This window comes from Nanorana parkeri, unplaced genomic scaffold (assembly GCF_000935625.1).
Source record: "Nanorana parkeri isolate BGI_ZX_2015 unplaced genomic scaffold, ASM93562v1 scaffold650, whole genome shotgun sequence".
NCBI lineage: Eukaryota > Metazoa > Chordata > Amphibia > Anura > Dicroglossidae > Nanorana > Nanorana parkeri.
The window spans coordinates 624,245-645,031 of record NW_017306918.1 but is presented as its reverse complement, the minus strand read 5'-3'; the positions used below and the strand labels follow the sequence as shown (position 1 = coordinate 645,031).

The following is a 20,787-nucleotide window of genomic DNA, read 5'->3' as shown; positions in this document are numbered from 1 at the left end:
CTCTCGGCTTCTTAGTTTGAGGAAGAAAAGTACTTTTTCTGAGATGAGAGGGGGGCTGCGGCAGGAGAATCCCCCCCCCCCTGCTCAAGCCAGCAGAACCCCTCTTAGCACCGGAACTCTCCACATGGATCAGGATCCCTGCACACAAGGCCCACGCAGCCCCAGCCCGACCCCCACATACATACCACACCATGGGGGTCAAAGTGAAGTCCCTGCTGTGGTCACTCGTCCAGGTACCTTCTTAAGGGGCCTCCCCATGGAACCAGAGCCAGGCAGAAAAAAAGGGGTGTGCAGGGACGATTGGAAAAAACACCCCCGACCTTAGTCACGGCACCACAAGCCTGTATGGAGTGCGTTGACTGGTAGGCCGAGTCCCCCAGTCATATGCAGCCCACTGGGACGAACCCACAGGTCACTCTGCTGAAAAAAGCAGAGACGTCGCAGCCAACTCACCGTGTCAGAGTCTGCGTGCATTCGGCGGTGGTACAGGGGAGACTCCAAGGATCTATAACATCCAGCTAGTCGCCCTGGCGACACTTGCTAGAAGCTCCAGCGAAAAAAGGACGGAACAGATCAAAATAGATGGGAGAAAAAAATTCTTAGCTCCTTACTCGTGACGCTAGGCAAAAACTGGGGACTTGTCAGCAGGTGAGGGGTTTGGCTAGGCTGTCTTAATCTTTTGTTTGTACCAATTGTCCTCCTCCTGTAGGTGGCGATATTACCCTACGGTACATAATCCTATATCTGTTCCCTGTGTCCTTAAGAATGGAAGAGAAAAGGCGTGGACAAGCACTAGTAGTCCCTGCATTCTGATTAAGCTAAAATGGTTGCAATCTTCCTCAGAAAGGGTTAGGGATAACTCTGAGGGATGACAGACAAAACATGTATTAGGACTTTCTGAGCCAAAGCCTTTAGAAGGAATAATGCAAGCCACCCCTGAATTCCTAATAGATCATAATCCAGAAAAGCCTGCAGGACTGGTCCCCTTGTGCTTACTGTCCGCCATACTACTATGTAAGTGACGGATTAGCAAAAGGGTATTTACAAGAACCAACAGGAGCAAGAAGGGTTAATGCAGTCTGTGACCTCATCACTGGAGGTAGCAGGGAGCCCAAGATACAATGGCAAGAAAAAGTATGTGAACCCCTTAGAATTAACTGATTTTCTGCAGTTATCAGCCATAAAATGAAATCTGACCCTAATCAGAGTCACTACAATAGATAAACACAATGAGGGGAATTCATCAAAACTGGAGCGGACAAAATCTGGAGCACCTGTGCATGGCAACCTATCAGCATCCATCTTTTAATTTTCAAAGCTTAACTGTACAAACTGAAGAGATAATCTAATCGGTTGCCATATGCTCCAGATTGTGTCTGCTCCCGTTTTTATAAATCCCCTCCAGTGTGCTTAAAGGATAGCTTACACACAATTATTGAAATGAGTATGGGGGTGTGGTTTAGAGCTGCTTTGATTGATTAAAAGACACTCAAGCATTTTAACATTTTTGTTCATAAGAAGCATCAACTGATGGGAATTCTGCCTCGCAAAAAGGTGCTCGCTAAAGACATATAATCAGAAGTAGTTAGGCTGAATACAAAGCAATCTCAAAGTGTTTAGGCATCCATCAGTCGACAGTTAGGCAAACGGTCTATAAATGGAGACCGTTTAGTACTGTGGATACTCTTATGAGAAGAGGGCGCCCAGCCAAGATAACTCCCAAGGCACAATGCAGAATCCTCTATGAGGTAGAGAAGAACCCACGAGTAACAGCTAAAGGTTTGAAGACATTACTGAAACTCGCAAAATATCCCTGTTCTGAATCTAACACACGTACATTGTAAAAACCATAGTATTCATATAGGGAATTATGTAGGATGTAAACCTAAATTATTGATTTTCTATATTTTCATCTATCCAAGTTTGGAAATGCAGTTTAACTGTACTACTAATTTTGAGTTACAAATGGTAATAAATCAGTAACACTGTCAGGCAGTGTGAACAGCCGTTAGAAATGTTCACAGAGAAGACGTGTGCCTTTAAAGTGGGATTGAAGAATGCAAAGAGTAGTTGAAGGAATATACACGAGTCAGGACTAAGAGAATGGAACTTCATTATGCTAATGTGAATGACTTTTAAGGTAAACATCTCATAGGTTATTTTAAAGAACATAAATATAAGGACAGGGGATGGTCCTTCAGTCACAGACACACACAGAAACACACAGAAACCTGTTAAGGACTATTTTTTACATACAGACTAAAAGGACACGTTTCTCAAGCATCTTATATACTCATGCTGTAAGATGGCCTGGATGGGAAGGGGGTTTAACACCGCGGATGTCAACTGGTTAAAGCAAGTGGAGCTAAACCAGATTGGATATAAGAACCATTCCTGTTGGGGAATGCTCTGGAAAATAAGGGAGTTGCGGTCCTCTGCATAACATCCTCTAAATACACAGAAATGATGATAGTATGATAGTTCTTGATTGCAAAAAAAAAAGTTTTGTGTCCAAATCATGGAAACTGGTATTAAAGTTAGACGGTTTATAATCAAATAGACCAGAAGATCAGTAGTTTTGGTAAGAAACTAACTAAACAAAGTTTATAACAAAGCAAGATCTCAATGGCTTGTTTCAGAGATTAATTTGGCTTGGGAGTAATAGATGCTGACCTTACTATGAATGCACAAGGTAGGAGAAGGGGAACTTCAATGGTTTGCTCCTGGAAAGGCAAAGATCCAGCTGGGTACCTCGTTTGTAGAAAGATTTGAGAGGAGAGTAAGAAGGAGGGTGAGTGCATTGCCCAGCAGTTGCTGTGTTGAATTATTCTGCACCACTCTGGGAGCTCAACATGGTCAGTGGAGGTTCTCAAGCTTAAAATGTCATCCAGCATATGAAGATTTTAAGTTTTGCCTTAGCAGGTTGTATGAAATGCCCCTTTCTCTCAGGATAGATAAAAGCTGTCGTAGGGCGCTGTGATGCTGGAGGTCTTGGAAAGGCTTGATGTTGGTTCCAATAGACTTAATTAGCCTGTCCTCCCTTGCTTTGTGTAAGTTCTCCTCTTTCAAGCAGACAACAGATGGCATCTCTTGGAAGAGCATCTAATGGATTGTATGGGCGAAATGTTTTGTGGATCTGGTTTAAGTCAACAGGTAATTATTTTGGGTGTTACAATTGATTATTAAAGATAATCAGAACTTTGGGTTTTAGGTGACCCTGTTGGAGTGATTATGGAAGGCCTATCACTCTGATATTGTGCCTGCAGCCCCAGTTATCCAGGCTCACACTACATGGTAAGTAGCGAGTAAATGTTATGAGATCAGAGGTGTGAGCATCTCTGAAACGTTGGAAGTCTGAGACTGTAATAGGTCTCTTTCCAAACCTAATTTGTACATCTGATCAATATTGCTGCTGAGATTATTGTCTTTATGTCTGCAGAAAAGACTATAATATCAGCCAAGGTAGTCAATTGGTCTTGTGTTTGCTAATCAACTTTTGCTGTATGCTCCTTAGCTTTGAAGCTAGGTTGCTGTTCTTCATCTGTATCTTGGCTCTTCCGAGGTGCCATGTTGGCCTTGAGTTCAAGAGCCTCCTGGCAATGGTAGTTAAAAAAAAAAACCCTGGAATGCCTTTAGTAACTTGGGGGGAAAGAACCCTGGGGGTTTTGAAGGAGGTAGCTTTCGCATTAGTCCCAACAATGCTATTTTTGCTGGCTGTGAGGCACTTATGCCTTGGTAGAGTCAGAGCTCAGTGCTCAAGCCTCCACTAGTGTGTTCGGTGTAAAAAGATCTTTACCAGCAGTTAACCATTTGTTTACTTGTACAAATGCTGAACTGCTGGTAAAGATCTTTTCACACCAAGGATTTCCACTCCTGCCTGAGAAATAGGTTTGTCTGCAGGGGCTCTTAGTGTCCCACTGTCCATTGTTGAAGCCCTGAAGAAGGGGGATTTGTGACCCCTGAAATGTGTTGGCTGTGCACATCTTCTTGTCGCCATTTGTGAAGCCAATAAAGGTTTTTTTTGCACTCTTGAGACTTTTACCTGATGCTCTTTTTTAGTCTTATTTCCACACTAAAGGGCAGTGGGATGAGGAGGAGGATGCTTTCGCTGTGAGCACCATATTGTCTCAGGCTTATGACCAATAGAGTAATAAAAATCCTTAAGCTTCTATGATGTTTTTTTTTTTGGGGGGGGGGGGGTTTCCTCTTCTTGTCATGGCTTTGGGATTTTACATTAGTAAATGTGTTTTTAATTCCTTACCAGTGAATAAATTAAGTTTGGCTACATACATATCAACATACCAGTGTAAACTGTGGTACTGAGAAAGTGACATTTCTACTGTAAAAGCAATACCTACTTTGTATTCTACAGACCTGTACTGGGTACTATGGTTGGGCATTTGGTTGGTTTGTGTCTGTAATTACAATTTACTTTGACTTGGGATTACAGCTCACACTATAGAACAGAAAAAGCTGGACCATGTTTCCTCATGCAAGAGTATGCCATTGTCAGTATAGGAACATGGTTAAAACTTTCTTGCTTCAAAGGAGAGCCTCTGAGATTAATACATTAAGTCAGCTCCACATTCAAATTATATTCCAGTTTGCCAGAACACCAGTCTCTTGGGCAGGACCTAAGTTTCGTTTATACAGTGCAAACGTAAGATTTTCCATTGTATAGCACATTTTGGCAGGTTTTTAAAATGCACAATTCAAATAACATTTGCAAGATCTCTAACAGAACAACTTAAGGCTCCGTTCACATCTTTGTGATGCTGGAGTACGTGTGATGCTGCACAATTATCACGCATGTATGCTACAATTTTAAGTGTGAAGCAGAAGCATAATTTCTTAAACGTAACCCAACACACCTAGCCATTGCATATGCGTTGTATCGCACCAAATCACATGGTAATCTATTACCATGCAACGTGGTGTTATGTGATTGTTTTTTTAAAAAAGTGTGCGATTCAGTGCGATTTAGTAGCAGTATGGAAATTAATGGGCTGCCCTACCACAGCACAACGCACCATGCAGTACCTATGATTTTGCACTGCAGAAATGTGAGCAGAGGTTAAAGAAAAATTAAGTTAGATTTACATACCAGAAAGAAGCATATAACCATCAAAGACCGATTTTGGAGGAATTCTTGGTCTACAGTGTTTCACAGCTTCTGCAATTTCCCTGATAATAAAGTACAATTTTAAACAAACGGTTTGCAGAACTGACATTGCGAGTTAAGACTTGAAATACAGGGGCACAAGAAAATAAATATTGTGGCACACAGCTTCCAAGACTTTATTAGAAGTAAAACTACAAACCATTATAACCACTAACGCATACAGGGGGCACAGCCAACCTGCCCGAGGTTTGTTTTTGTTTTTTTACAATTGCTAAAAATCACCATTCTGCCAGCAGTATTGTGGGTTGGGGACCCAGTTGCCTACCTATAAGAAAATGTAGGCTTATTTTCTTTTTTATTTCACCTACTGTAGGCTCCTTGTTGTCCCCAACACAGAAAAAACGGGCTAGAGTGAAAGAGTGCCAATGACAAGCAAAGTGTAATTGTCCTGTATAAAAACATTTGACAAAGTAAATATATCAAAAATTAAGACTAATATTTAGTATGTGATGAAAAAGTGCAGTCTATTTACCTTCAGTGAAACTCAAACGTCTAAATGAACCAGAAATATAATTAGCTGTAATAATATGTAATTCAATGTGGCACCAAACAAAGAGTTAAATCTTAAAAACGCATTAAACTACCTCAACCATTGACAAAAATTGATCTTATGTGTGTATCACTTGGCTGTAAATCCTCAAATCATCTTTGAATTGGTGCCAATACTGACCTTCCTTCTGGAGGGTGGCTAATTTTGTTCCACATGGTCTCTGTGTGTGTTGTAAAGTAGCCAATGCTTCAAGTTTGCTCCTGTAATGGACTACAATCTCCTGTAATGTTAGATTGTAGTCCATCGCGGTAGTGAGCTTGAAGTGGTGGCTACTTTACAACACACACTGGGACCATGGGGAACAAAAGTATCCACCCTCCAGCACAAATTCAGAGATTTGAGGATCTACAGCTGAGTGATGCACAAATACGATATATTTTTGTTAACCCCTTAGCGATGGGAGACATACAATGTATGTCCCCGTCACTAAGGGCCCAAATGACTGCGGACGTACACCGGGCTCCGAAATTAGGCATCCATTAATGAAAGATTTGAGCAGTTTCAGACACCCGATCACTTTTATAAATCAGGTGTCTGATAGTGATAGAGTGTGGTGTGAAATGGACTTCCCATCACTGTCAAGCAGCCGCACACATCAATATTAGCAGTTCCCGATGTATACCCGCATTTCCCTGAATGCTTCAGCATAGAGACATTCAGCAAAAGCTGCCTGTTCGTGTGACAACTAGCCACAATGATCAGAAGTCTTTAGTGACTTCTGATGCTGACATGTTGCAGTGCATGTCAGGCTCAGTGTCACAATGGTTATTATTGGCTGTCTCTGAGATTAGGGCAGCCTAATAATAATAATAATAATAAAATGTATTTAAATTCTCAAGCAGTCATAGGGACATCCATAAACACTGACTTGTAACACTTAGTCACACTTTGTGACAGTGACAATGTATGCCACCTGTCTAACCTGGTGACCAGTGGAATACAGCAGCCCACACCCAGGTGACACCATTGACTGTCATGACTGACAGTCATTTTGGTGTCACCCCCGAGAGCACTCGGTCTTGAACCGAGAGCCTAACAATGTCAGGAGAGAGGAGGGGACCCGGCGGCATACCTCATCCCAAGATGGCCACCGGCAGGAGTCAATCAGGTGGCCGCGCATGTGTGGTGACGTCACGTGCAATGACGACACAGCGGGGTGTCACCCACTCTGGAGACCAGGTGACACCCGGCCTCGGGACACCCCTGCTGGTGACCACTATTAGTTTTAACAGAAAAAAAATTAAATGTTAGCCTTCAGTTTTAGGCTGAGAAGTACAGAAACATTTACGACATCCTAGGTATGTGAGGCATTTCCAAACAAAGGAAAAATAAATATTTTTTCATGCATTTTTTTAGCTGTGCAATTTTTCTAAAATGTAATAATCAAAACTGGGGGAAAAGTGATTTCTTTACATTTTTGCCTCATTTTTAAAAATATTTTCTTCATACTAAGTGAGGTGTTAGGCACATATATGTGACATAAATATATAGCCCTATCTGTCCTCTAAAAAATATATATAATATGTGTGGGTGCACTTAGTAAGAAAGTATATTAACGCCGTGGAAGAATCACAAAGCAAAAAATTGTAAAAGTGCTGTAGTCATTAACGAACAAAAATTGAAAAAAAGCTCAGCCATTAAGGGGTAATAGTTAAGCTAGTTGAATGCATTTTAAAGATTCAACTCCTGAGTTTAGTGTCACTTTAACTTTTCTTGTGAAGTTGAATTTAGCCCCACCCTCTTGTCCTTAATGCTTCCAAATTCACTAGTGAGACTGCTCAGAAGATAACTAAATAAAATAATAACAATAATAATACTACAGAGGTTTGGCATGGAAGAGGTGGTAGGGTCTTGTGCACATTTATATCTAAAAATTCAGTAAAGGTAAACTCTGCTAACACATTTTTTCACCATATTGCTCAGCTTAAATTTGAAAGATTGTGAAAGGTTACTTCAGAGTGGAACTCTGGACACAAAGATTTTGTAAACTTAAAAAAAAAAAACACACACATACAAACATACCTAATATGCGCTGGAGTAGTTCCACAGCAACCCCCAACAATATTCACCATACCATCCATTGCAAACTCCTGCCAATAAGTAAAAGAGCTTAGTTAATTACTGGAAAAACCCAATATATATTATATACACTATATTACCAAAAGTATTGGGACGCCTGCCTTTACACGCACATGAACTTTAATGGCATCCCAGTCTTAGTCTGTGGGGTTCAATATTGAGTTGGCCCACCCTTTGCTGCAATAACAGCTTCAACTCTTCTGGGAAGGCGTACACAAGGTTTAGGATAGAGCTGCAACAGTAAATCGATTTAGTCGATTAAAATCGACGATTGAAAACGTTGTCAATGTTTTTCGATTCGTCGGTTATCTATTGATTTGCCTGTTCGGTGCTCCACACGCGGCCTGAGCCACACATCAGTGGCGTGTCAGGTGTATGGGTGTGAAGTGGTGGAATAGGTGTGTGGGGGTGCTGTGGTGGAACAGGTGTGCGGGGAGGCAGTGGTGGAATAGATGTATGTGGGTGTGGTGGTGGAAAAGGGGTATGGAGGTGCAGTGTGGAACAGGTGTATGAGTGTGATGTGGTGGAATAGGTGTTTGGGGGTGCTGTGGTGGAACAGGTGTACAAGGGTGCAGTAGTGGAATAGGTGTGTGGGGGTGCTGTGGTGGAACAGGTGTTTGGGAGTGCAGTGTGAAACACTTGTATGGGTGTGAAGCGGTGGAATAGGTGTATGAAGGTGCAGCGAGAAACAGGTGTATGGGTGTGCAGTGGTGGAATAGTTGTGTGGGGGTGCTGTTGTGGAACAGTACAGGGGTGCTGTGGTGAAACAGGTACGAGTTACGCTGCGGACGCCATGCCCACCTCGCACATGCCATGTATGATACGCCCACCACACAAGCCGGACACACGCCCGCAGAGCGCAGGGACCTGTTTTAATGTTTCGTGTTTAAAAAAAAAAAAGCGGCACACTGCAGAACACCAGCAGCTATAGAGGAACACCAAATCCCAGCAATAATATATTAAACACCCTGTATAATGTATTATTGCTGGGATTTGTTGTTCCTCTATAGCTGGCAGTATTCTCCATTGCGCTGTATAATGTATTATTGCTGGGATTTGTAGTTCCTCTATAACTGTATATATAACTGTAGCAGTATAATCATTATACAGCGCAATGGAGAATACCACCAGCTATAGAGGACTACAAATCCCAGCAATAATACATTATATACGGCGCAATGCAGAACACCAGCTACAGAGGACTACAAATCCCAGCAATAATACATTATATACAGCGCAATGCAGAATAACGCCAGCTACAGAGGACTACAAATCCCAGCAATAGTACATTATAGTATAATGTACTATTGCTGCATTCCTCTATAGCCGCTGGTATTCTGCACTGCGCCGTTGTATAATGTACTATATTGCACACCACACTTTTTTTTTTTACTTCCACTGCTCTAAGCTTGCTCCCGTGATGGACTACAATCTCAATACAAACTAGTAGTCCATCACTGGAGCCTTTTTTTTTTTTATCCGATTAATCGATTGAACTTAACTGATCGAACTAAATAATCGGCTAACTAATCGATTATGAAAATAATAGTTAGCTGCAGCCCTAGTGTAGGAGTGTGTCTATGTGAATGTTTGACCATCCTTCCAGAAGTGCATTTGTGAGGTCAGGTACTGATGTTGGACGAGAAGGCCTGGCTCACAGTCTCCGCTCTAATTCATCCCAAAGGTGTTCTATCGGGTTGAGGTCAGGACTCTGTGCAGGCCAGCCAAGTTCCTCCATCCCAACATCGCTCATCCATGTCTTTATGGACCTTGCTTTGTGCACTGATGCGCTCTCATGTTGGAACAGGAAGGGGCCATCCCCAAACTGTTCCCACAAAGTTGGGAGCATGAAATTGTCCAAAATGTCTTGGTATGCTGATGCCTTAAGAGCTCCTTTCACTGGAACTAAGGGGCTAAGCCCAACCCCGGAAAAACAACCCCACACCATAGTCCCCCTTCCATAAAAATTTACACTTGGCACAATGCAGTCAGGCAAGTAACGTTCTCCTGGCAACTGCCAAATCCAGACACATCGGATTGCCAGACAGAGAAGCGTGATTCGTCACTCCATAGAGCACGTCTCCACTTCTCTAGAGTCCGGTGGTGGCGTGCTTTGCACCCCTGCATCCGACGCGTTGCATTGCACCTGGTGATGTAAGGCTTGGATGCAGCTGGTTGGCCATGGAAACCCATTCCATGAAGCTCTCTACGGACTGTTGTTGTGCCAATCTGAAGGCCGCACTAAGTTTGGAGGTCTGTATCTATTGACTCTGCAGACAGTTGGCGACTTCTGCGCACTGTGCGTTTCAGCATGCGCTGACCCTGCTCTGTCATTTTACGTGGCCTACCACTTCGTGGCTGAGTTGCTGTTGTTCCCAGTTGCTTTCACTTTGTTATAATACCACTAACAGGTGACCGTGGAATATTTAGTAGCAAGGAAATTTCACGGATGGATTTATTGCATAGGTGGCAACCTATCACGGTACCACGCTTGAATTCACTCAGCTCCTGAGAGCGACTCATTCTTTCACTCATTCTTTCACAAATATAGTTTGTAGAAGCATTCTGCATGCCTAGGTGATTGTAACACTAGCATTATGAAAAACAGTGCATTGAACCCCCTCCATGAATTGCGAGGAGCCCTGCACCATAGAGTACACCCATGCGACTATCCCCCAGCAGGCAAAACACCATCGCCAAGGACCAATCACCACGGGAGGGGACAAACGGCAAGCAGTAACATTCAATCCGACCAGGAGTGAAACATTCCCACAGCTGCAGGAACATAAGCAAATCCTGAGCAAGGAGCTCTTTAGGTACCTCCAAATTAAAAACTACATAAACTCATCCACCCCTAAACCAAATAGTCCCCGACGAATGTCCCTATTCGAAAAAACCTGTTGAGAAGACCCGCACAGCCCCGGACTCATCTCCCTTCTCTACACCATCCTTATCTCCCCTCTAGACGCACCCCCTCCCTCCTACGTGACCCAATGGGAAAGAGACTTGGGATCATCTACTAGGGACGAGACCTGGCACCAATCCTGGGCCAAAACTAGAAGCAGCTCCCGTTGTGCAAGCATGCTGGAGATTAATTATAAAGTCCTCCTGCGTTGGTACCTGGTACCTGCTAGAGTGGCTATATATAATCCCAATTGCTCTCCTGCCTGCTTTCGAGGCAGTCCGGATCGAGGTACATTCTTCCACATATGGTGGAGCCTCCCACGAGTTTCTGACTTCTGGGATGAAATCTTCACTCTCCTTTCATCGCTGTTCTTGGAAACCAGTGTCTAAGGACCCTTATTTTGCACTTCTCAATTGCAGGCCGGAAGACCTCTCCCGTAAACGATTCAACCTTTCCATGCACATATGCACCTCGGCCAAGAGAGAAATAGCGAAGAATTGGCTGACCACATCCCTTAGCAGCACTAGTGTCATTAACCACGTCAACTGGATTATGGCCCACGAGAAACAGACAGCGCAACTCAGTGACCAAATGTAAAAATTCGAAACCATCTGGTCCCCATGGATCGACAAATATGTCGCCCCAAACATCCCCTGCTGCCTCTGTACTATGTGATTGATGCCCGCTACTCCCATCTATAGAGACAAACACCCTTATAATCGGCACAAGGCCCGACTACTTCGCTACTTTACTACATTCTGGCATCTGACTCCCCTCTCATCTCCCCTCTTCCCCTTCCTCCCCTTTCTGTATGTCCCCCTCACCCTGTTTGTCTTTTGTGGTGCCACTACAAGTTAAATTGAGCTGCTGCTCAATGTAACACTGGACCCAACGCAGACATTGAACCTTCATTGGTTCCCACATGTATGAGTGCCCCGACGAGCTTTATAGAATCCGAGCTCCATACCTACCTCGTCGCACCTCTGCGTCAGGAGGTGTAAGGATTTCATCCAGCTGCAATCAGGGATTGATCGCCAACGACGCCCACTGGTGCCTCGTCACTAGCAGTCTCCGCCCCAGCTGTCAGCATAAAATAGCATGGAGGGGAATGGTCGGTGTCTCAGTATTGTAATTGGTGCGCTGACCATTCCTGCAGCAGCCAGACCTCACAGCCTTACTGCCAGAACCACCAACTTGTGCCGGAGCTGTGTACACTACCTTACCTACCACAAAGCCTCTCTGGATTGCATAGAGAGACCCCCATCAAGAGCCGGCATCTGATCTCATTCAGCTGGCAAGGTCACTCCTGAGAAATCTTGAACTCACCTTTCCCAGCAAGGAATCCTCTGCTATTTCTCTACAAACACTCCTGATTGCAAATATACTTGCGGTTTGGCAGTGCTGACAAAGTAGATTGCCCATGAACTTTGTGCAAATAGCATGCCAAGACTAACAAGCAGGCACACAGATAAAACTGCATTGGTATATCCTGTATGAATTAATACAGTTGCATAAGTTATTATTTCCGTGTATTCTTTTGAGAGAGGGGTTTGTGTATGACAATCCACCCACTGTGCATTACTTATCCGCAGCCGAGTTCCACAGAAGCCAAACCTTACAGGAAGTGACAACTGGTCCTTGTTTGGCAACTCGCTAGCACTATAAGCTATGCACCCAACCCCGGTAATATATATTTATTGAATACATGTGCACTATTACTCACCATTACCTACAACCGGTTTACATATGATGCACACTACGGCTGCTACTTGTGGCGTTGGCAACGACTCATTACCTGTGATCCCATCACTGTGTTGCACTTACCTTGATATATCCTGATACCGTTATTGCTGTCTAGGCACCTTGTAATGTACTGTACTGTACTGTACTGTACTGTAGTGTTCATTATGATATAACCAATAAGAAAATTTATGGTTAAAAAAAAACAAAACACACAAAAAACGTCACTGCTCCTTCAGTGTTGCCCCTCAGTCAGAGGGGGGCCAAGGTCTAAGGTAGTCACCATAATAGGAAGACGCCGAGGTCTGCCATGAGAGTGACATAGTTAAGTGCCAGTGTGTGACTCTCTCTCAGTAGCCGAAAATACCGTAACCGAGAGCCAGTCAAAACAGGGGGACAAACCTCAAAGAAAATAGTAACCAAAAACAATAAAACCATTCCGTGGGTTGCAATGAAAATGGCTCAGTAGAGTGCAATTGTGTGACTCCCCCTCGGTATGTGAAACATCTTAACCGAAAGCCAGTCAGTACGGAAAGGGACAAACTTCAAGGAGTAAAATAACTGAAAATTAAAATGACGTCTTTATTCTTTGGTCGTTTACCCTGCCAAAAGAGGAAGGTGCAGGCTTATGGCAACCACTCAAATGATAGGAGCAAAGCATTCGATTCGGGCCATGGGTAGCAAAGAGGGTGACCAAGCAATAAGCAACCGAGAACCAATCAGCACAGAGAGAGACACACCTTGAGAATGAAAGTAACATAGAATAAAAAAATTATTAAAATAATTTTTTTTAAAGGAAACCGTCTCTTCACATTCCTTGTCCCTCCTGTCGAAACTGAGGAGCCAGTCCACACAGAAGGGAACATACCTCACAGAATAAAATAACTAAAGGATTATAATAAACAAAAACCTCTCTTTCTCGGTTGTGGTTCCGTCTCCGAGAGAGGGGAGTCCAGGCATAACAGGCTAACTGGAATCCAGGCACTCATGGTTACTCAGAGAGAACATCCAAAAGACATTCGATCAGTCATGTTTAAGAGGGGAGCAGGGATGCAGCATTGCCCCTTGCATCCAGCAGTGCAGGGAGCTCAGATGATGACAGCTGAGCGGACAAAGAATAGGAAAAAGGTCTCAGGGAGACAGGCTAGGCCTTCATGGATAATCAGGGGTCTTCTGTTTCCCAGGCCTGTCTTGAAGCAGTGCGGGAAGAACGAGATCTAGAGCAAGGAGAACATTGAGGCCCTGGCATCAGGCGGACAGCATCCGAGAGGTATTCAAGCCAGTCCCCAGTTAGGGATATCTCCACATTCAGGAAGCCACCCAGGCCATGGACATCCTTCGGTTAACAAGAGCGTGAAGGAGGCTTTCCCCTTGCGAACGATCATGTGAAATGGGTAACCCCAGTGGTATGTCACTCCGGCACTACGGATCTGGTCCAGGAGTGGGCAACGGAGTGACCTGCGTCTCAGGGTGCTGCGGGAAAGATCCTAAAGGATCTGAATTTTTTTTTCCAATCAAAAGTTTTATTGTTTTTGGTACATAGTAAAACAAAATACAAACACACATAAATAGAAAGAAATAGCTCACATCAGGGGTACATTCCGTCCAATATGGTGGCTTCACATAATATGCGTTTTACATAGCATCACATCTCCAGTATAATCCATTCTCCTATATAAACTGTCTCATTTATAGAAATTGTTCCTACTCGGTCAGAGCCCCACTTCACTCTTGTGGGTGGTTCCTCCTTCCCACTCCATATTTGTTGTACTCTACACTGGTACCGAATTGCCCCCTTGAAGCAGGTCCTGTCCTCCTGTTGGAGACAACAGGGGACTAAAAAATAAATATAAGAGAAAGATAAAGTGAAAAAGGGAAAAGGAGAAAAGAAAAAGAAAAGCTCCACTCTCCTGACCCACTGGGGATCTCACACCCCTGTTCTAGTCGGTCCTAATGTTCCTCCTACCTCCCTACCGCCTTTCCCTGGAGGGTATCTTTCCCCCCCTATTAACCTGATCCCTCCCTAATGTTGGTGCACTCAACGCTACAGCTGAACACCACCCATGGTGCCCACAATTTTGCATGTTTGTCTATACGATCCTGTTTAGTCGCCAACAGTTCCTCCATCTCACAAACGTGTCCCACCTGTTGAATCCAGTCCCTCACCGTGGGCGCTCTAGTCTCCTTCCATAGCCTAGGTATAAGCGTCCTGGCCGCATTGATCATATGTTTCTCCAGGGATTTGGCTGGGTTCCCCCTGCCCCCTCCCGCAAGAAAACCCCTGGGGAGTACTTCACTGCACATCCTAGAATCTTACCCATCAGTCCACTCCACTTCCATATTCACCCATAGCTTCGTGCTACCATTCACATGCCAATCGTTTTGGGGGCTGTCAGCAATGCCCACATCACCCTCGGTTATTTATCTTGCCATACAAAACGTCTGAATTCTGCATCTATATTTTTGAGGCACAGTCCGGGTAGTCGGATTGGTATGGTCTGAAACAAATAGAGCAGCTTCGGTAGCACTATCATTTTGACCAGTGCGGCCCTACCAAACCACGATACAGAGAGCAATCTCCATTGCTGAAGATCTCTCTTGATCGTAGCCAGGAGCGGTTGGAAATTCAGTCTATAGAGGTCTGCTGTGTAGGAAGTCAGATAAATCCCCAGGTATTTTATGGCCTGCTTTACCCAGCGTACTCGGAATGAGCTCAGAAGTTCAACATAGCAGTCATCCCCGCCTCGTAGGGTTAGAGCTTCTGACTTTGTGTAGTTGATTGAGAGATTAGACAGGTCCCCGTAATTACAGGCCTACAATATAAAACAACAAATTTCCATGAAAAACAATGTACCGCTTTTGGCACAAAATTCCTGACATAATCATACCACCAGGGAGGTTAAACATTTGAAAAAGCTTTCGCATGGATCGGCCTGGGATTCGTCAGGAAGAACAGCATGTCATCGGCATACGCTGCTACTTATGTTCTACCCCTTGGTGAATGATCCCCTGTACCTCTGGTTCAGCTTGAACCATGCGGAGGAATGGTTCCAGTGTCAGTATAAAAATAATGGGTGATAGGGGACACCCTTGCCTCGTGCCATTCGAAATCTCAAACGGCGCGGAAACGGCGCCCGTAGTACGAAACCTGGCCCATGGTTCTGAGTATATCGCCCCTATCCAACCCATTATTTGTCAGCCGAGACCAATATGTCGAAGGACCTCCATCATAAAATCCCATGAGACCCTGTCGAACGCCATCGCCTGTGTTGGTCTAGTCTCCACCAGGTGGATCAGGTTGATTGCCCGTGTCGTGTTGTCCCTGGCCTCCCGGCCCGGGACAAAACCCACCTGCTGTTGACCCACCAATTGGGGTATATGCGGGAGAAGGCGGTTCGACAGGATCTTGGTGAACAATTTCAGGTCCACATTCAGCAAGGAGATGGGTCTCCCCAGTGGGCAAGGTAATGGAAGGAAAGTTATAGAAGATCAAGGAAAGGACCCGTTGAGATACAGAGAAACGCTCCCAACTCCACCCAGATGTGGAGCCCTGTCAGCGTGTGAGATAGAAGAATGAAACAAACAATGTCCAACTAGGTACCCCTAACCAGGGCCAAATGACAGCTGGAGAGGACTAAACGTCAGCTCCAGGGCCGTGCCCGGTTCTAGTTTGCAGGGGACACTAGGGGGTGAAGCCTTGCCTCCGTGTATTCCGCCGTAGGCAAGTCACCCCTCCTTGGGTTGCGTGATCTACAGTCACAAAGAAACCACTAACATGAACCAGAGGTCCGGCCCCTCAAAGGGGGGGACCCATCAATATCAAACATGTAATATAACACTTGAACCGTCCAGTACAAGAGGCAGGTACCCAGCATTTGTAACACTCGTAAACATTCGGGCCTACTTGGTCTCTACCTCCCGATCCAAATCGTTCCCACTTTCTCTATCTACTAACCGATCTTAGCCCCGAAACTAATGTGTTGTACAGAACCCCTGTGGGGGCGAAGGGAGAACACTTGTGGACTCCGAGGCCGGGCCAGTCATCTTCCTCCTCCCGCGGTCCCCCCACACGCGCTCCCCCTATGTGGCTCCAACTACTGGACGGATCCACCCTCCTCCCTAAGACCATCCTCCCCTTTGGATGTCTCTTCAGATGGATGGCCACCCAGCCGCCAACTCCAGGGTACATCTCCTCAGTAGTGGTCCACCCTCTGAAGCTCCCCCTGCCCGACCCCCTTAAGACTTCTACTATGCCAAGCCCACAAAGCACCTAAGTGCTGACTCTGTGGCATGCGCTCACCTTCCCCCTTCCCCCACCTGCATTCCTTCTCACCCCTTCTCCTAAATCTCACATATGTTATTTATGAGCTCCATGGAGGGGAGAGAGTAACCCACACCCCCAACCCCGAGCCCAGGCTTGGGGGAAGCGCGGGGCCCCCTCCCGCAGTCCCCCTTGCACATCAACTCAGCTATGATCCGTGCCCGTACGTCGGGAGTCCTTGATCCGTCTCTCTGAAGTCTTGGAGTCCATCCCCGTCCGGGGATCACAACGATAATGTCTCTGGGGAGCTAACTCGGCATCCCAAATGCAGCTGTAAACAAGCCGCCTGTGAAAACACACATCAACTGTGTAAAGCAGAATAAAGCAAACTGAACGGTCCCATTCCCGACCAACAGGCCGTTATGCGCTCTGCATAATCTTTTAGGGTGAACGGGGGGTATCGTTGTTGTCATCATCACGCAGGGGACGGGTTGCCTCTTCCCCTATCTCCTCTTGCTGCCTCCGTTGCCGACGAGGACGCGGTCCTGGTGACCTGTTTGATCCCTGTCGTGGGTAGGGTGGTTCTGCCCAATCGTGTGGCGCGCTGCTCTCTGGAGACCCCTGTGCCCCCCGCAGATCCACATACCAGTCAGGGATCGGCACCTCTGGAAGATCCAGGTGTCTGCAGAATTCCGCCACATCTTCTGGTAAATGAATTGAGGCCGTTTGTCAGCTATGGGTCGCCACTAGGCAGAAGGGGAATTTCCAGCGGTAGACGATGCCTCTGTCCCTCAGGCACGCCAGGAGAGGGCGTAGGACCCTGCGTTGCTGTAAAGTGATCCCCGACAGGTCCTGGAACAACTTCACTTCACAACCCTCTATCTCCACTGCCTCTCTGGTCCTGGCCTTCTGGAGAATCTCCTCTTTCAAAGGGAAGCTGTGCAAACAGCAGATGATATCTCTGGGCAAGTCGCCGGCTGCCGCTTTCGGCTTCAGGGCCCTGTGTGCTCTGACGAGCTCAATGGGAGATTCCGCTGGCCGCTCCAGTAAGTCATTGAATATGTGTCTCAGCGTGTCTGGTATAGCAGTCGTTAGCACCGTCTTGGGGATCCCCCTTAGTCTAATGTTGGCTCTGCGACCCCTGTTATCGAGGTCCTCCAGATGCCTCCGCATCTCAATCATAGTACGGGAGGTGGCATCACACTGAGCCTTGGAGATGCGAGATCGCCAAGTCTCTCTTGTGGCCTGCCCGCTCCACTGCCATCATGCGGTGTCCGACATCTTGGATGTCACGCCGGAGCTCCGCGACTGCATCGCACAGAGCTGCCTTGATGTCCGTAGCTACTGAGGAGAGCTCCGTCTTGGTCGGGAGATCATGGAGGTAAGAGGGCATCTGGGGCTCGGTTTGAGTCTCTGGTTGTCTTCAGGGCTTTACCTTATCTGGCCTGTTCTGGGTGGACGCCATATTGGACGAGGCCGAGTCGCCTGCGTCCGGCTTCTGGGGTCTGAGAATGTCCGGAACTTGTTTGCCCGTTCGAGATTGTGAGGGTGTCTGGACCCTGGATTGATAGTCCAGCTTGCCGATCTTCATGGCGGTTCAAAAGAGCTATAGTAGCGTCGTATGGGTCCCGTTTAGCCGGAGCTCTCAACTCAGGCTGCCATCAACCTCGCGGTGCAGACCACGCCCCCTGACAGTGGTTCTAACCCCTCACCACTCAATTAGAATCCGCTCAAACCGCCGTACTATGCTGCTAAACTGAAGGATCTGAATTTGCGCTCCATCAAACTCGGCGGGTCTGCGTACCCAGGCAGCCCGGAGAATGTCCTCTTTCATAGTAAAATAATGCACCCGGCAGACCACGTCCCGAGAGCAGGGGGAGTTCAGGAAGCGGGGACCAGTGGCACGATGAACCTGGTCGAGGAGGATATCAGCAGGGGCAACGTCCTCTATAGAAGAGGCAAATACAGCCTGTACTGTAGCGAGGAGGTTAGGAGCTTTGGTGGCCACCGGGATACCATGGAGGCGTACGTTGTTCCGTCGCACCCTGTCCTCCATGTGCAGTTGGGGTGCCACGAACCAATGATCAGGCCGCGAAGCCGCGGTCTCAAGTACCGAGACCCACGAGTCAAGTGTGGAGCAGGAAGCCAAAACACCCGCCACATTGGAAGCCAGCTTCACCTCGCAGAGGTCTTTACGTAGCGCCGCTTTGACTCAGGTGACCATGGCCTCAAAGTCCTGCTTGGTGGGAAGGTATTTCAGTGATGCTCGCATCCCCTCAGGGACATCCAAAGGCAAGTCACACTCCACATCACGAGTCGAAAAGGCCCGGAGAGCACGATCCAGTTGGAAAGGAACTAAGAGAAGGGGAGCCCCGTTATCCACTCTACGAGGAGAGGCCAAGGGTAGAGGAGATGGGCTCCATCTTGGACCTTCCACGATCCAGATAGGCTGAGGCCCGTGGAGTAAAAAATTGCTGCAAAGAGGCATCAGGAGGCAATTTTTTAGATCCCCGTCCTTTCGCCATCGGGACATAGTGGGGTCGGGGGTAATAGCAGGTAAGAGTCTTTGGTGATAGTGCAACAGGTACGCTGTTGCTCTCCGGCTGAGCACCTCACGCCCCCATGTCCAGGACACGCCCTGCATCTAGCTGTTAGGGGGTTTAACCACCAACAGGGGTTTCCCTTAGACTGTGCTCTTGTTTTTTTTGTGCCTAGTGTCCTACTCCAGAAGGTGGTGCTTATACCCAAGTGGTCAAGTTCTGAAGATGCACTGTGTCCTTCAATGAACGTAAGAGAAAATACTAGGGATGCACCGATACTTTGAGTACCAAAGCCAATACTTGGCATTTTCATGTAAACTACCTTGCAACTGGGATCTGGCTCTGATGCTCCACCACTGTCCTGAAATCACTAGTCAATATTGTTTTAGAAAAACTGTCACATGACAACAAAAATGTATCAGTACTCGTACTTGTAAGTACTTGGGCAAGTACCAGTACTCGCAAAACTGGTATCGGTGCATCCCTTTATTTATATTTATAAAAGCAAAATCATATATTAAAACAGAGATGTACAAATTCCAGAGCTCCGTATGCTCCTTACAAATGACAGCAGCCTCCTAACTTTTGAATTTTTCTCTAATCTAGTCTTGGAGCTCGAAAAGTATCGGTACTTGTACTTGGTATCGGTGCATCCCTAGAAAATACTATTTATACAGCATATTATTTCCTGTGTTGGGGACATTTCCTCAAAAAAATCCACAAGTTGAAGAATTTAAATAAGTTTTCACATAATTGCATATTAATCATTCAGCACTGTATTTCTTTTGATGTGCACTACTGACGTGTGATATCCAACAATGTCCGTATTGAACGACCCTCCAGACGGATGATCCAGCACTGTAGGGAAAACCAAATCGGACGAAGCTTCAGATTGAGTGGGAGACATTCCTACGGTGAAAAAGTCCCCTGCACCAATACGTGTCTAGAACACCACCCCAGTCTAGGAGGCTGGCATCTATCATGAAAATCTCCTAAAAGATCCAGAGTAAGTATTCATCCAGCTCCAGGGTTGGATTCCTAAGCCACCAGACCAGTGAAAAACAAGTCCTTGGCCTGGGGAGTTAGCCTAGAGATTGAACTAAGCAATCACAATAATGAAATGCTGATTGAAGAGGCACGAGTAAGACCAAACAGTACAGCCTCAAAAGGGAGCTACCATCAGTCCCTAAACTCATATGTAGATCAGGGAGTTGAGCAGGCTCCAGGACTGTACCGTTCAAGACTTAAAAGCAGAAGGTATGCAAGTCCTCTGGAGGAAGGAACACTCTGCTTCAGCTGGGTCTAGGCCCCAGATACTTCAGGATTCAAGCTCAAACCAAGACTCATAAGGTCTAGGCAGTCTGCAGTAGATTGTCGATCAGAACCTGTACTGACTTGTTTCCCTAATAGAAGGTCGTCCCACTGGCCAAACTACCAGGGTCGCAGCAGTCGCAATTGCGACGGGGCCCTTGCGTTCCGTCACTTGGGGGGGCCCAGCAAGGAAGTAGAGGGCCCCCCGCGATCGTTCTG

General features: G+C 46.1%; 1 protein-coding gene across 1 annotated transcript in view; it reads right to left on the bottom strand.

Annotated features, from left to right (window-relative positions):
- The window catches only part of MTR (5-methyltetrahydrofolate-homocysteine methyltransferase), a 462,707-nt gene that overhangs the window by 291,036 nt on the left and 150,884 nt on the right, over positions 1-20,787 (bottom strand). The window contains exons 11-12 of the mRNA XM_018563293.1: positions 7,755-7,822; positions 5,105-5,184 (exon numbers count right to left, since the gene is read on the bottom strand). Coding sequence (XP_018418795.1) covers positions 5,105-5,184; positions 7,755-7,822 — 148 coding nt within the window. The remainder of the gene's footprint in view (positions 1-5,104; positions 5,185-7,754; positions 7,823-20,787) is intronic.